Genomic DNA, 16573 nt, shown 5'->3' on the forward strand with positions numbered 1-16573 from the left:
TTTGGGGACTGGAAATTTGCATCTCCTCCAGGCGATGTGGACCTGAGTTATACTGCATCACTCTCTGGGCAGGTTATCATGTACCGATGAGGTTCAAACGGCAAGGCTTTAATGGTGATACCAGGAGTATAACCCACACTGTTGGCATCACTCTGCATCTCAACCAGCCTCTCAGTCAACTGAGCTAACCGCTCCTCACAGGCAACCAGAGAGGCCAAATGGCCTGATTCTGTGTCACGAAACTCTGCAACGGATGACAATCGCTCTTTAAAAAGATGCCACTTGAACAAATTTCACCTCGGAGATAAGACACAAGTGACGCACACTCACCATTGGCACCATCATAGTCCTCCTCATGTGAAATCTTTAGAACAGGGATTTGACGGGAATAAGACAGTGAGTGTGATGACAAACCTAGATGGAGCAAGGGACAAGGACAGCATGGACAACACGACAAGAATTAACACCCAGCAGTCACAGTGGTACCTGGTATTTGGTGGAAGTTAAGTTCACTTGACCCACTCCAAAAGGATATAAAATAATGAAGTGTTTCGATTGATGCTGAGGTTTTAGGCCTTGGACATGTCAACAAATAGAGACTGTTCATCTTCTCTGAGCTACTATTCTCTGGATTCATCCGACAATTGGCCAATATGCACATGGAAGTTTAGCTTCCAGCTCATGCTTCTCAGTTTGTGTGTGAATGGGGAACACGAAACAAAAGAGGATCCATTCCAACTGGCTTGTATTGACTTTGCAAGCTGCTCCCTCTGCCAGGAATTTGTAACAAGTTTCTTTTTTGTTTCCACCAGATTTCCACCTCTCCTTGATCCTCAGCTCATTCGAAACATGGCTGTGCACATCCTCACTTGCACGAGATCCCATTCACCCACCATCCCCGAGCTCACTGGTTCCCAGATTGGCAACATTTACTTAGAATTCTCATCCCTTGCTTAAGAATCCCATTGTAGCCTTATCATTCCCAACTCTGTAACCTTTCCCAGCTGCTCATCTCTACTGGATCTCTGCACCCTTCCACTTCTGGTGTCATGCGGGTTTCCGAACTTATTAGCTCAAGCTATAATGGTCATGCCTTCAGCTGCTTGAGCAGGTCCCACTTTAGTCTCACCTTTTCTCCTTTATAAACGTCCCTCTGTTTTTGGGCAGCCCTTCAAAAGATTTCCTGACCTCTCCTTAACATAGCTTGGTTTCAAATTTTTATGCTTTGCTAACACTCTTGTGAAGGTGGGCGCTGCACTGGGATACGATTGAAGGCACCATGTAAATGCAGGTTATTGCTATCGAAGTGGTAGAGGGACTGGAAAACGTCGCCCTGCCGGAAGCACTGTTCCTCTCAGGGCATTGGTTGGTCATGGGACAAACAAACAATGAGAGGCCAATTGTTGGTTCAGCACAAACACTCCAAAGGTGACTTAAAATCCACCAAATACTGTGAATAACAGAGAGGAGAAAAAAACACGAACAGCACCCACACTGACCAAATCATCAGGTTTGTAACTTGCAGGTTACGGTAAACTTTGTTTCTATTGGGACTTGATGTCCGAACGCTCTATCCAATAGAACAGATTAGTTGATTGCTCCGCATGCGATAATCAATAGCTGAAACTGTGCAGTAGCTGATATGGAGATCAGAGAAACCAGGCTTGATCCCTAATCCATAAAGTACTGCACAACAGGCCATAATGCTCCTGGTTTTTAACTTGTGGGGGCAAGCCAAGTAGTGGGTAATTAACCTGCCAGTTGGTCACATTGACCTGCCAGTTAAATTGGTGAAGCAGATTGCTGGTGGGTAGCTAGCTGTACATCAGGCCTCAACACCAGTGAACTGGGTCACAGGAAGAGTCTTAAAACTCAGATTAGCGTGGTTGGAGGCCCCTGTACAGGCCTGATCCCCCAGGCCAGAGACTAGCGGCCTTTCTTTCTCAGGAAATTAGGGAGTCGAGGCTGGCTGGTGTGATATAGTGTCATGTAACATATACCACAGGGAGCTTGTTGAGACAGATGTCTTGAAGTTTATTGATAACGTTAACTGGAACATTACTACAACATGATGGATTACACACAGCCTGGGTTCTGTGCTTACTGATATTACTGATATACTGATACACCACATACGCATAACTGACTGAAGCCACAATACTGGCTCCAGTGCAGTGAGAGAATGGATGAAGGTCAGGCAGATACATAGAAAGCAGAATGTCATGATGTCTTGTAACTGTCTTAAAGGTACAGGACTGACTTTTCCAAGATTTATGCCATAACACAAAACTTTGATGCTGCCTGTCCTGTTGTGTTCATCCACGTCTACACCTTGTTATCGCTTTCTTTTATTCCTTCTTTCCTTTGTTCTGTCTTTCTTCCTTTTCTCCTCTCTTCTAGCTTTGCCATGATCGCAAAATGGCGTATCCCTTAATCTCTCACAATATTCTCTTCACCTCTAGGCCACCTTGGCTTTGCTAAGCAATTGCCCTCTCTTCCACACTTCTCAACCATGGTGAAATGGGCTTTAACTCTTCAGCAAGGGTTTGTAATTCAAAGTCCAGAATCCCACAATCAATCCTTCTTCTCTCTTTGCTCTGTTACATGGGATACTCTTCCCTGAAGCGTGGTTTGGCTGCTGACATTTGTGAAGGATTCTGTCAATCCCTCTTTGGGCTGGTCAGTGGGTCCATGGGGAAATTGCAGTGGGCTTGTTCACCTCTGGCATTGCTGCCCTCCTTCCAGAAAACATGTTGCCTCCCTCTGCCTCCTTGCCAAGTTTAAAATGAAACAATGCAGAGGAACTGACCACTCGGGGACATTCAGGAAGAGAAAGCACAATCCAAAAATTTTGAAATGCAGAGCACTGGTGACAGCAAGCTCTTGTCCGATCATCTGTTTGATCAGACTCCACCTCCTGCGACTCATGAACCTGATGATTTGGTCTTAACTATTTGCTAAATATTCATAGTCTGATCAGAATTTGGATTGGCACAAGATGGAGTGGAAATGTTGACCAAAATTGATCAAAAGGGTGATCTAGCTCCCAAATGCTTTATGCTTCCAATAATTAGGATCTGACAAAGTTAAGATGAGAGGCCACTCGCGCCATTGCTGTGGCTCTAGTCAGTAGTGTGGATTCTTACAGTGAACGTTATCAGGTTGGCTGAATCCTTGCTTCAGAGCCAGAGGTTCATCTAAGTTCCAAAGGCCCAGAGAACAGTATATCTCACAAAGGATTGGGAGAAATCAGTGAGTAGTTCTAGGGCAAGGGGAGAATACCCAAAAAACCAGAGCTTGGTTTCTCAGGAGACAAGTTAGGAAAAGCAATGTTTTTGTTCAAGAGCTGAGTGTGGAATGCTTTCCTGAAAAAAAAGGTCAACATTTGATCAATTAGCAATTTGAAATCTGACACGGATTAAATTTTTGCTGGAAAAGGAACCAAAACAGGTGGAAGGAGTTCAGATATGGATGGGCAGCATGGCTGCTCAGTGGTTAGTACTGGTGCCTCACAGCGCCAGGGACGTGGGTTCGATTCCAGCCCTGGGCAACTGTCTGTGTGGAGTTTGCACATTCTCACCATGTCTGCTTGGGTGCTCTGGTTTCCTCCCACAGTCCAATGACGTGCAGGTTGGGTGGATTGGCTGCGCTATCATGCCCCGTAGTGTCTAGGTGGGTTAGCCATGAGAAATGCAGGGTTACCGGAGGAAGGGTAGTGGGGTAGGTCTGGATGTGATGCTTTTCAGAAAGTTGGTGTGGGCTTGTTGGGCTTCCACATTGTAGGGATTCTATGAATAACATTAAATGAGCCATAATCTCATTGAATGATGGGATGGGTACTAGGGTTTAAATGAACTTTTGTTTCTACCAGGATGGAAATCTTTGATGACTTCCAATTTGAGGTTAGGAAGTGTATTGCACGTTGATGAGACAGGAGTCATGGAAGCATTCTCGTTAATATTTCTGTTCAGGATACATTCAAAATGTCATCAACACTTGTTGTCAATCCAAAGTTGATGCATTTTAAAAGACAGACAGATACTTCCAGATTGAACTATAAAGCGAATATACATCAAACAATGAGCAAACAATAAACTACCATGGATAGAAATTACAGAAACCACAAATAGATAGAAATTAAAATTCCTTCGATCTTAGAAGTGTCACATTACGCTGTGGGACAGTAACATGCAACTGATGTACAAGATTCACAAACCTTGAGAAAAACTTCACCAGAGTAGATGAGAGGAACAAATGCTCAAGATACCCGATGAGGATTAACTGGCACCACTAGAGGCTGGAATGGTTGGAAAGGGACACAAAAGCTATGGAGATACCTGAGATAACAAGGTGTAAAGCTGGATGAACACAGCAGGCCAAGCAGCATCAGAGGTGCAGGAAGGCTGTCATTTCAGGCATAGATACTTTCTCAGACCCATTTCTGAAGAAGAGTCTAGGTCCGAAACGACAGCCTTCCTGCTCCTCTGATGCTGCTTGGCCTGCTGTGTTCATCCAACTCTGCAGCTTGTTATCTCAGATTCTCCAGCATCGGCAGTTCCTACTATCTCTGGAACTCAGTACAAAGCAGATTAGCTGTGCTGCAGGTTCGGGTTGTCCAATTATCTCAATGTTCTGGTCTATTTTTGAGTCTGAGTGTATGCCCTCTGCTGGAAGACACAGTCATTTCTCCATGAGCTAGAGACTTTTATTACCCTGGGGCCACTAGCCAAGGAGATAGCCATTTTGGATGAGTTGAGGAGGAATTTCTTCACCCAATGGGTTGTGCATTGCTGCAAATTTTCTACCGCAGACAGCTGTGAATGTGCAGTTGCTGTATATTTGAGACAAATTAATGGACTTTTGGGAACTAAGGATATCAATCAGGGCTGGTTGGCAAGTGGTAACAAGGTGTGGAGCTGGATGAACACAGCAGGCCAAGCAGCTGCTTGGCCTGCTGTGTTCATCCAGCTCCACACCTTGCTATGTCGGATTCTCCAGCATCTGCAGTTCACATTGTCTCTGCTTGGAAAGTGGTGTTTGAGCTGAAGCTGAACAATGATGTTCTTGAATAGTGGAGGAGGTTCCAGGGGATCTTATGGACCTATTTTGCTCCTATTGCTTATGGCTTTGTGTCTTGATTGTCTCCTGTTGACTCCTAGTCAAGACTTGCTGTGATATGAGAAACTCTGAAATATTATTGACATGGTTATTCTTACTTTGTAAGTCACTCAGACACCAGAGATTTTGTGTGGTCAGAGCAAACACAACTGCATGAGTTTTGTTGTTAACTTATTCATTTCAAGTTTGGGGAGAGTTACAGTAGAATTAAACAACGATGAATGCTATACAGGCATGTTGAGCACTGAGGTGCGAAAGGAAATCCCCTTGTTTCAACTGACTATTGGACAATAGAGGAAATCACAGATGAGTCAGTGCTGCCTTTGTTCAATCTCCATGTGGAGACGTCATTGAGGGCTTCTCTTGAGTGACTCTTTGGCCCCTCTTTAAACAGGCCTACTTAGGACAACTGATGGAACAACTAACACTTTACTAACTGAGACCAAAGTCTGCAATTTTAGCTCCTCCTCTGCCAAGAATTCAAGGCATTGATCTATAATACGGACCAGAGATTGAATCTTGGCCTTGCTGCTGGAGAGGAAGATGTGGGAAGAGAATGACCTCCTGCCAAGGCGTGATCTCATTTCAGGCTCATTTTAACTTCTTTTGTTCCTGCTATTGTGAGCTATTAAGGCTGTTGCTGCACTCATTCTCGATCCCTGATCCCCAATTAAGTATCGGCATGTGGCTTGAGAGAAAACAAAATACTATTTCTTACCTCTTTCCTTTACTTCTTTATTGCAAGTTCACCCTTTGCCCCTGTCTAGTTTTTTTTAGAATGGAGATTACAGAGTGGCCCTCTCCATCATCTGGCTCCATGGCTGACCTCTTGGTATGGTCAATATCGCTCCTTCCACTGTCACATCTTCTATTGTTTCAACTTCATACCCTTTCTAACAGGAAAGCTGCCTGCTTCCAGCTCTGTAACATTGCCCAACTTTGTCCCATCTCAGATTACCTGCAATTGGAACACTCCTTCATGCTTTTGTTACCTGAACGCATGGCTGTTCCAAATCACTGCTAGCTTATACCCTACGTTCAACCCTCTGTGAACTTTCTCTGTTTACATTTTAACTTTCATCAAGTTCCCCTTTGTCATCTATCACCTCAGCGCTCACTGACCTATGCAGTGATTGTAACAACGTCAGCCAACTGGGCCTCATGGAATATGAGTGGGGCTGTTAATCTGGTCTAATCAGGGACCCCTGGCTGACAGATAAAAAGGGTGAGTGTAAGAGGTACTGACACCCTGGTACTTAACACGGCAGGACTAAGAACTGTTCATGTGTAATTAAAGGGTGACTTGGTGACAGGATGCCAGTCTCTGTGGAGTTATTCAACCTTCATTAGCTCCCATTCAAGCAGCATATCATCCTTCTTTTTAAATCCATCATAGCCTCACATCTTCCAATCTTTATCATCTCCTCCAAAGCCTCAACCCACTGTGATATGTGCACTTCAGGAATTCTGACCTTCCACACTCCTGGTTCTAATCCCTTCACCACTGGTTGCCATGCCTTCAATTCCCCGACTCTGGAATTCCCTCCCCAAACCTTTTTGCCTGCCTCCTTCCCTTAAGACAGTCCTTAAAACTTATCTTCTTGGGCTAGCCTTTTGTCACCTGAAGTAAAAACTCCCGACATTGGTCAGTATAACATACTGTTCCAGGATGCTCCTGCATAGAGCCAGTGGATATTTTGTTACATTAAAGGCACTTTCTAAATGCAAACCGTTGTGGTCACCTGATCGCACCAGAAGGGCCGAAGAGGAAGAGAAATGGTTGCCGTAACTCACCTCCGCAGGCTGGGGAGAAGACAGAATAAAAGGAATAATTAGCAACTGTTGTCTCAGAGAATGTTTCATCTGAGTAGGTTTGTACAAGAGACATGAAACAATGAGATAACAAGGTGTAGAGCTGGATGAACACAGCAGGTCAAGCAGCATCAGAGGAGCAGGAAGGCTGACATTTCATGCCTAGACCCTTCTTCAGAAATCCCGAAACGTCAGCCTTCCTGCTCCTCTGATGCCACTTGGCCTGCTGTGTTCATCCAGCTCTACACCTTGTTATCGCAGATTCTCCAGCATCGGCAGGTCCTACTATCCCCGAGACATAAAACCATGTTCCTCAGCTGAATGAATTAGTTTCTATTGTTGCTTTAAATTGTCAACTCACTTTCTATCCCACCCATGCGACTTGTTTGCTTCCCCCTCCCCGACTCCGTTGCCAGTATACGGACCCCCCCCCACCCAATTCCCCACAGGTGAGGATAGTATCCTTCAGTTTACGTGGCTGTAGTCTGTTAGCGAGATATTCGACTCTAGGAGCCTCCACAGTTAGGCCCAAATGTGTTGTCACCTGACGAGTTACTTGTTGCAGTTTTCCAAGCTTCTGATTGGCTCTTGTAGCCACTATAAATTGTTTATATCTCGCACTGTTGAGTTTGTGGTCAATGGGAACCCCTAAGATGTTGATAGTAGGGGAGGTGATGGCCTAGTGGTATTATCGCTGGACTGTTAATCCAGAAACCCAGATAATGTTCTGGGGATCCAGGTTCAATCCCACCACAGCAGATGATAGAATTTGAATTCAGTGAATACCTGGAATTAGGAATCTAATGATGACTGTGAGTTGATTGTCAGGAGGAATAAAAACCCATCTGGTTCACTCATGTCCTTCAGGGAAGGAAACTGCCATCCTTACCTGGTCTGGCCTCCATGTGACTCCAGACCCACAGCAATGTGGTTGACTCTCAACTGCCCTCTGGGCAATTAGGGATGGGCAATAAATGCTGCCTGGCCAGTGACACCTTCATCCCATGAATGAATAAAGGGGAAAAAAAATGAATAAAGGAAATTCAGCACCACTGAACTTCAAAAGACAGTGGTTACTTTGTCATTTTTTAAATTCACTCATAGGATGTGGCCATCCCTGGCTGGGCCCAGCATTTTCCACCCGTCCCTAATTGCCGTCGAGAAGGTGGTGCTGAGCTGCCTTCTTGAACCGCTGCAGTCTGTGTGCTGCAGGTTGACCCACAATGTCCTTCGGAAGGGAAAGTCCAGGAGCTTTACCCACAGACACGGAAGAAAGAGCGATATATTTCCAAGTCAGCATGGTGAGTGGTTTGGAGGGGAACTTGCAGGGTGTGGTGGTGTTCCCACGTCAATGGGACACAGCCCAAGAGAGCATATAATTTGGGGAATTTTGAGGTAATGGGAGAATTCGGTGCATGGGGAAAAGGTACTTTTTGCTTGTTTTTTTGGCTCATAGCCTGTAAGGTTTTTTTTTAATGGGATAAATTGAAAACCTCAGGATCTGGGGCTCAGCTCGAAACAGTGACATCACAGGTAAGCCATAAGTTCATTGGTTGGTGATTGTACCTAATTTGACTATTATTAGTTACACTCAGATTGAAGGTAAATAGGGGAAATACTTACAGCATACAAACTAAAAGAGCAGTACAATTGAAAATTTTATCGAATTAAGAGCGAAGCAATTAAAATAGACTTGCCAGGCCAGGTGATGTATTGTAACTACACGATGTGGGAGTTGGTGGATCTCACTGTAGCTCATAGTGACCACAATCTGTAGCAAGTGTTGGTTGCCTGAGAAACTCCAGCTCAGAGTTGATGAGCTGCAGTCTGAGCCTCAAACACTGCAGCACATCGGGGACCAGGAGTTTTACCTGGACACAAGATGTGAGATGGCACCAACACCAGATGACTCCCAGCGAGCTCCTACAGCAGGTCTAACTCTAACATTTCTTGCGGCAGTTCCACATTTTTCCAGCTCACTGCCGCAGAAAGGCACCCAACATTATCAAAGACTCACTGCACCCCAGCAATGATCTCCTACAATGTCTTCCATCAGGCAGAAGACACAGGAGCCTGAACAAACGCACAAGCAGGTTCAGGAACTGCTTCATTCTGGCTGTTATCAGACTGCTGAATGGACTCTGGCCTCAAATAATGTAACCTGCAATGTAACCTGTGCACCTCTCAGTCTTTTGGATCAGTGCATCCTTTGCTTGCTGTGATCTGCCTTGTAAGCAATGTCCAGCTTGTAAGCAAAGCTTTTCACTGTATTTCAGGACACATGACAGTAAAATCAATCGATCAAACTATGCTTCAGCAAGCAGTCACATTAGATTAACTACCTTGAATTTGGTCAGTGGTCAGGGACAGCAGGATGTGACTACAAACAAGGCAGGTAGAGGGATCCGGGAGGGATTGCTGAAGGACCCTCAGCTCTTGGGTGCTGCTTGGCCTGCTGTGTTCATCCAGCTTCACGCTTTGTTATCTTGGATTGTCCAGCATCTGCAGTTCCCACTATCTCTTGAGCATGTTTAACAGGTTTGAGATTCTTGCTCCGTGTGGGTAAGACCAGGGTCTGTAGGGAGAATGAGCAATCTGACCACAGCACCATGGTACAGGGAGCCATTCCAGAGGCAGGAGAAAGAGAAATGCAGTTGTAATCATGGATAGCACAGTCAGGGGAATAGACAGTGCTCCCTGTGGCTAGGATCAAGAATATCCCGAAGACTGTGTTGCCCCCCCCGATGCCCAAGCTCAGGATATCACATCGGGGCTGCAGAGGAGCTTGGAGTGGGACAGGAAAGACCCAACTGTAGTAGTCCACATCGGCACCAACAATATAGAGAGAAAGAGGAAAAAAAAGGTTGTGCTGAGGGAATGTGAGGAGTTAGGGGCTAAATTAGAAAGTTGAACCAAAAAGGCAATAATCTCCAGATTATCTGTATTTTACTTGAAAATTATGGGAAAAGTTAAAGTGGCGGAGGGCTCAGCAGAGGATATTAAAGTTTCCAGAATGACTAATAGGATAGAGAGTGTGGTAAGCGTCACAAATCTAACTTTAGGATAAAGGAACAACCGAGAGAAGGGGGCTGTCAACTCAGGTCTGAGGGTGTTGTACCTAAATGCATGCAGTATATGAAACAAGGAAATGAGCTCCTAGCACAGATTGAACTTGGCCGGTACGATGCTGTGGGTATTACAGAGACGTGGCTGCAAAGGGATCAGGGCTGGGAACGATACGGGCCCTATTGAAAGGACAGGGAGAGGGGGAGGGGTTGGCTTGTTGGTAAGAAATGAAATTAAATCGATAGCAAGAAATGATAATGAGTTGGACGGTGTAGAATCTGTCTGGGTAGAGTAGAAGAACCGCATAGGGAAAATGACCCTGATGGGACGAGTGTACAGGCCTCCGAGTAATAGTTAGGATGTGGGAAAGGAAACAGATCAGGAAATAGAAATGTAAGAAAGGTACTATTAGAATAATCATTGGGGACTTCCGTATGACTGACTGGGAAAATCAGGTTGGTAGTGGATCTCAAGAAAAGGGAATTTGTGGAATATCTACAAGGTGGTTTTTTGAAGCAGTTTGTAGTAGTGCCCACTGGAGAACAGACAATTCTCGATTTGAATTCCACAGAAGTCAATGTTGGGACCATAACTATTCACATTTTACATCAACAATCTGGATGCAGGAAGTGAGAGCACTGTTGCCAAAACTGCAGATGACACAATGAGAGGTGGAGGGACAGGTAGTGTTGAGGAAATGGGGAGGCTGCAGGACTTAGGCAGGCTAGGAGAACGGGCAAAGACGTAGCAGACGGAGTACAAAGTCAAAATGTGTGAGGTTATACTCTTTGCTAGGAAGAAGAGAGGCCATTCTCTAAATGGGAAAAGGCTTCAGAAATCTGAAACACCAAAGCCCCTGGGAGTGCTAGTTCAAGATTCACTGAAGGTTAACATGCAGGTTGAACTGGTTGTCAGGAAAGCAAATGCAATGTCAGCATTCATTTCAAGAGGGCTAGAAAACAAGAGCAGAGATGTACTGCTGAGGTTGTATAAGGCTCTGGTCAGACCACATTTGTAATATTGTGAGTAGTTTTAGGCCCCCTATTGAAAGAAGGATGGGCTGGCTTTAGAGGGCGTCCAGACAAGGTTTGCGAGAATGATCCCAGGGATGAGGGGCTTATCATGAGGAGGGGTTGAAAATTTTGGATCTTTACTCAACGGAGTTTAAAAGGATGAGGTAGAGATCTGATCAAAACTTACATAATACTGAGAGGCCTGGATAGAGTGGACATGGAGAAGATGTTTCCACGAACAGGAGAGATGAGGACCTGAGGTCACAGCCTCAGAGTGAAGGGATGAACATTTAGAACTGAGATGAGGAGGAATTTCTTCAGCGAACTGTGAACCTGTGGAACATATTGCCACGGGCTGTGGAGGCCATCGGGTGTAATTTTAAATAGATAGTTTAAATGATATTTTAAATGATAGATCTGGATTGGTAAGGGGATCAGGGATTGCGAAGAGAAGGCAGGAGAATGGGGTTGAGAAACATATTAGCCATGATCAGATGGTGGTCCAGACTGGATGGGCTGAATGTCCCAATTCCACTCCTCTGTCTAATGGTGACCGTTTGAAATCTGACATTCTTGCATTTGTCCTGAGGGAGATGAAAACCTGCGGTCGCATTTCTCTCTTCTCAGCAAGATTCAACTTCCATGCTACCAAGCAATTGTTTCTTTCTCCTCAGATACAAGTTGATATTTTGCTGTGGCAGTGAGTTTGCAAATGCAATTAGAGGAAATGATGTGAAATGTATAGAACAGACCAATCAATCCATGCTGGGTTAATGTTCCACAGCAGCTTCCTCCCCGCCCCATTTGCATGTCTATCCACTCCCTCCACATTTAGTTCTCCAGCTCCCGTGACATCATCAGGCATCCTCCGTCATCATCCATGACGACAGTCTAATAATTAATCAAATGTCAGGGATTGAAAAACTCCCTGGAATTGTTCATTTGAAACAGTAAAACACATGATAAATGATGAAGCAGACATTGCAACGGCTGGTTGGTCTCTGCTGGCGCAAGGTGTGGACCCAAGGCAGAATAACTGTCAGGCAGGGTCATAACAGTGTGTACACACAGCACATGGAATGCTGAAAGGTAAACTCTCTTAAAGACAGTGCACACATTGAACATAATCAAATCTTGATTCGTTTCAACCATGATGCTGCTCAACCACATGCAGTATCAAACTGATTTTATACATATATTATATCTATGATATGTGAAACATATGTATAATAGGGTAAGAGAAGACCATTGTCATTATTAGACACTTTGGGATAGCAAGAGTAAATTTTTAGAATTCGATATGTATAACAGACATCTGTTGCCTGGTTTCACTGCAGATGTATTGTTTACCATGTACTGTTCCAGTTTTGCTAAAGTGTTGATAAGAATGTTTAAGTGGATGCTGCAGTGTTTACAGCAGTATTCCAGCCCCGCGGATTGCACTTTAATTGAAAAGACAGAGACTTACCCCAGTGTTCGCTCATCTCCTGGCGCACGTACGTGCGGATTTGGTCCTCCTGTCATGAAAAGGTAGGAAGCAAAGTGGGCAGAATTAATGACGCTGTTTACTCGACTGACACATCCCGAGCTCCCTTGGGGCAACACACACACTGGAGACCTGCAGCCATCCACGAATGAGACTGTTTATCACAAAAACAGTCCTTGCTTCTGGACTGATGGGCCCGATTCAAGAAATCTCCTGGGAAGCAGGTGAGGAGGGAAAGAGCCCGCTTCACAGGGGGAATTTTAATCAGACATGTTTTCTTCCGCAACGTTAATTTCAAAAAGCTATCTGGGCTGAGCTTTGAGGTGGAATTTACTTCAGGGGCCATTTGGTCAGAAAGCCATGAAAATCTCAGGGCGCTGTCCCTAAATTGTCTGATGCTTTTTGGGTGGTTCAATTTTCAACCTCTCGTTTCTCCCTTTGCCACTTCAATTTATGTTCAGATATTTATTCATATTCCCCGACACACCTGACCCTGCCATTCACATTCCCCTACACACCACACCCTGTCATTCACATTCCCCGACACACCTGACCCTGCCATTCACATTCCCCTACACACCACACCCTGTCATTCACACTCCCCGACACACCTGACCCTGCCATTCACATTCCCCTACACACCACACCCTGTCATTCACACTCCCCGACACAACTGACGCTGCCATTCACATTCCCCTACACACCTGACCCTGCTATTCACACTCCCCGACACACCTGACCCTGCCATTCACACTCCCCGACACACCTGACACTGCCATTCACATTCCCCTACACACCTGACCCTGACATTCACACTCCCCGACACACCTGACCCTTCCATTCACATTCCCCGACACACCTGACCCTGCCATTCACACTCCCCGACACACCTGACCCTTCCATTCACACTCCCCTAGATACCTGGCCCTGCCATTCACATTCCCCGACACACCTGACCCTGCCATTCACATTCCCCTACACACCTGACCCTGCCATTCACATTCCACTACACACCTGACCCTGCCATTCACACTCCCCGACACAACTGACACTGCCATTCACATTCCCCTACACACCTGACCCTGCCATTCACATTCCCCTACACACCTGACCCTGCCATTCACACTCCCCGACACAACTGACACTGCCATTCACATTCCCCTACACAACTGACCCTGCCATTCACACTCCCCGACACACCTGACCCTGCCATTCACATTCCCCTACACACCTGACCCTGCGATTCACATTCCCCTACACACCTGACTCTGCCACTCACATTCCCCTACACACCTGACCCTGCCATTCACACTCCCCGACACACCTGACCCTGCCATTCACACTCCCCGACACACCTGACCCTGCCATTCACATTCCCCGATACACCTGACCCTGCCACTCACATTCCCCTACACACCTGACCCTGCCATTCACATTCCACTACACACCTGACACTGCCATTCACATTCCCCGACACATCTGACACTGCCATTCACATTCCCTGATACACCTGACCCTGCCATTCACATTCCCCTACACACCTGACCCTGCCATTCACATTCCCCTACACACCTGACCCTGCCATTCACACTCCCCGACACACCTGACCCTGCCATTCACATTCCCCGACACACCTCACCCTGCCATTCACATTCCCCTACACACCTGACCCTGCCATTCACATTCCCCGATACACCTGACCCTGCCACTCACATTCCCCTACACACCTGACCCTGCCATTCACATTCCCCGACACACCTGACACTGCCATTCACATTCCCTGATACACCTGACCCTGCCACTCACATTCCCCTACACGCCTGACACTGCCATTCACATTCCCCGACACACCTGACACTGCCATTCACATTCCCTGATACACCTGACCCTGCCATTCACATTCCCCTACACACCTGACACTGCCATTCACATTCCCCTACACACCTGACCCTGCCATTCACATTCCACTACACACCTGACACTGCCATTCACATTCCCTGATACACCTCACCCTGCCATTCACATTCCCCTACACACCTGACGCTGCCATTCACATTCCCCTACACACCTGACCCTGCCATTCACATTCCCCTACACACCTGACCCTGCCATTCACATTCCCCTAGATACCTGACACTGCCGTTCACATTCCCCTACACACCTGACACTGCCATTCACATTTCTATAGACAAATATTTTGCTTATGAAGTTGTCTCTTTACCATTCTCTTTGGTGTTGTCATTTAATCTCTCCCACTTTCCAGTCTTTTACAGACTTCCCTGTACACACTGACTAGGATGAGTAGGCCACGCAGTCCCTCAAAATTGCTCTATTTTTGTTCTCTTTCCCACTTTCCTCTCTTCCGTGTGTTCAAAACTTTAAAGCATGTAGCAATGTTTCCTATTCTGAGGCAAGGTGGCAGATCTAAAACTATGTTAACTCTGTGTCTCTTTCTCTCCCATACAAATGCTGCCAGACCAGCTGAGTGTTTCCTGAATTTTGATTCCAAAATTCCAGCAAACCATTGTTTTTCGTTTGTACTAGGTCCTATTACACTGGTTTTCATCACGATATTGGGATCTTTTACTTCCACCTCATAGAATGGAGAGGGCGTAGTTTAACACCTCGAAGTAACAGTGCTGACAGTACAGCAGTCCCTCAGTACTGCCATGGAGTTTCTGCAATGTTAGATACGCTGGCGTGTGACTTGAACAAAAAAACCATTGAAATCAGAGGCAAGACATTAAGGATAGTCTTACTTAATCTTAACAAGAAATATGACTGCAAACAGAGAGGATCTGGGCACCGTGAGCGATTTACTGACAAACCAATGAGACCAAACAAAAAGAAGAATCAGCATACCGTCATTCCTGGTTTTCCCTGTTCTCCTTTTTGACCGTCACGACCCATTTCACCCTTAACCACAGAGAACAGAACAAATGGTTATAACCACAGCGACAATGAATGTAAGCATTGCATTCACCACACCGAACCAGACCAGTCAGAAGTGAAGGAAAGGGAGGTTTGCACAGAACTTAACCGAGCTTTCAGAGGGATTCACAGGCACAACGTAGATGATCCTCTGGGAATCCAATGCATTATTGGGTGGGAATCGCTATTAAGAAATATTGTATAGCAAGAGAAATCGGCCATTCTGCCCATCATTCCCTGTGCCGGCACCTTACCATTCACATCTTCTCCAGGCACCTGAATTTGTCATTCATTGCCTCCTTTAGACATATATTTTGTTTTGTTTTATCTCCTGTGAAGGGTAAGACAGTTCCACTTTCATGTTTTTTTTTAACCAATGCAAATCCTACAGTATTTAATCAATTTTCTTTTGCAGATTATTTGGAATCTACCTCGAGCTCTCTTTCAGCAAGTGTCTTGCAGATCGTCTCCACTTCTAACCGCGTGAGGTAAATGCCCACCTCCCTTTCCAGTTCTTCTGCCAATCATCTTGATTCAGTGTTACAGATCTTCCAGCCTTACTGCATAAGTGATGTCCAGGCAGAGGGTCTATTGTCACTCCTGTTTTCGACGTCTTTATACTTCAACCAATGAATTATTTTCTAAACGGTTGGTGTATCTTTTTTATTTACACGTGTTACTTGGGCATTATTGGCTTGACCAACATGCCCATCCCTCGTTGCCCCTTGAGAAGGTGGTGAGCTGCCTTCTTGAACCCTTGCTGAGGGTTGACCCACAAGGTCATTAGGGAGGGAATTCAGGGAGCAGAGAGGTGGGTAGTGTATTGATCACAGTGAAATTCGATTTAATTTGTTCATTGAATAGAATCTTCTGTTTGCGTTAATGGAAAATAATTTTATAGTTGCTCTTGCCTGTTGTGAGATCTTCAATTTGACAAAGCTCTCCTTCACAGTTTATCAGCTTCCAGGTTCTGGGAATTTGAGCTCCCTCCAGCTTCAGTTACTTATTAAATATCTGGGAATGTCACCAGACAACATCTTGGAAATTCTTGGGAGTGGGTGATATCTCATTTCTCCGCAAAGTGCAGGATTTTCCTGCCCTATTCAGTAAGGGGGAGATCTTGTTGAAACAGAGAAGGTTCTGAGTG

General features: G+C 45.5%; 1 protein-coding gene across 1 annotated transcript in view; it reads right to left on the reverse strand.

The window, feature by feature from the left end:
- col7a1 (collagen, type VII, alpha 1) overlaps positions 1 to 16573 on the reverse strand; it is a 443464-nt gene that overhangs the window by 18700 nt on the left and 408191 nt on the right. Inside the window, exons 117-119 of the mRNA XM_059649672.1 lie at positions 15358 to 15411; positions 12478 to 12526; positions 6861 to 6921 (exon numbers count right to left, since the gene is read on the reverse strand). Of these exons, the coding sequence (XP_059505655.1) occupies positions 6861 to 6921; positions 12478 to 12526; positions 15358 to 15411 (164 nt within the window). The remainder of the gene's footprint in view (positions 1 to 6860; positions 6922 to 12477; positions 12527 to 15357; positions 15412 to 16573) is intronic.

This window comes from Stegostoma tigrinum, chromosome 11, assembly GCF_030684315.1.
Source record: "Stegostoma tigrinum isolate sSteTig4 chromosome 11, sSteTig4.hap1, whole genome shotgun sequence".
Classification (NCBI taxonomy): Eukaryota; Metazoa; Chordata; class Chondrichthyes; order Orectolobiformes; family Stegostomatidae; genus Stegostoma; species Stegostoma tigrinum.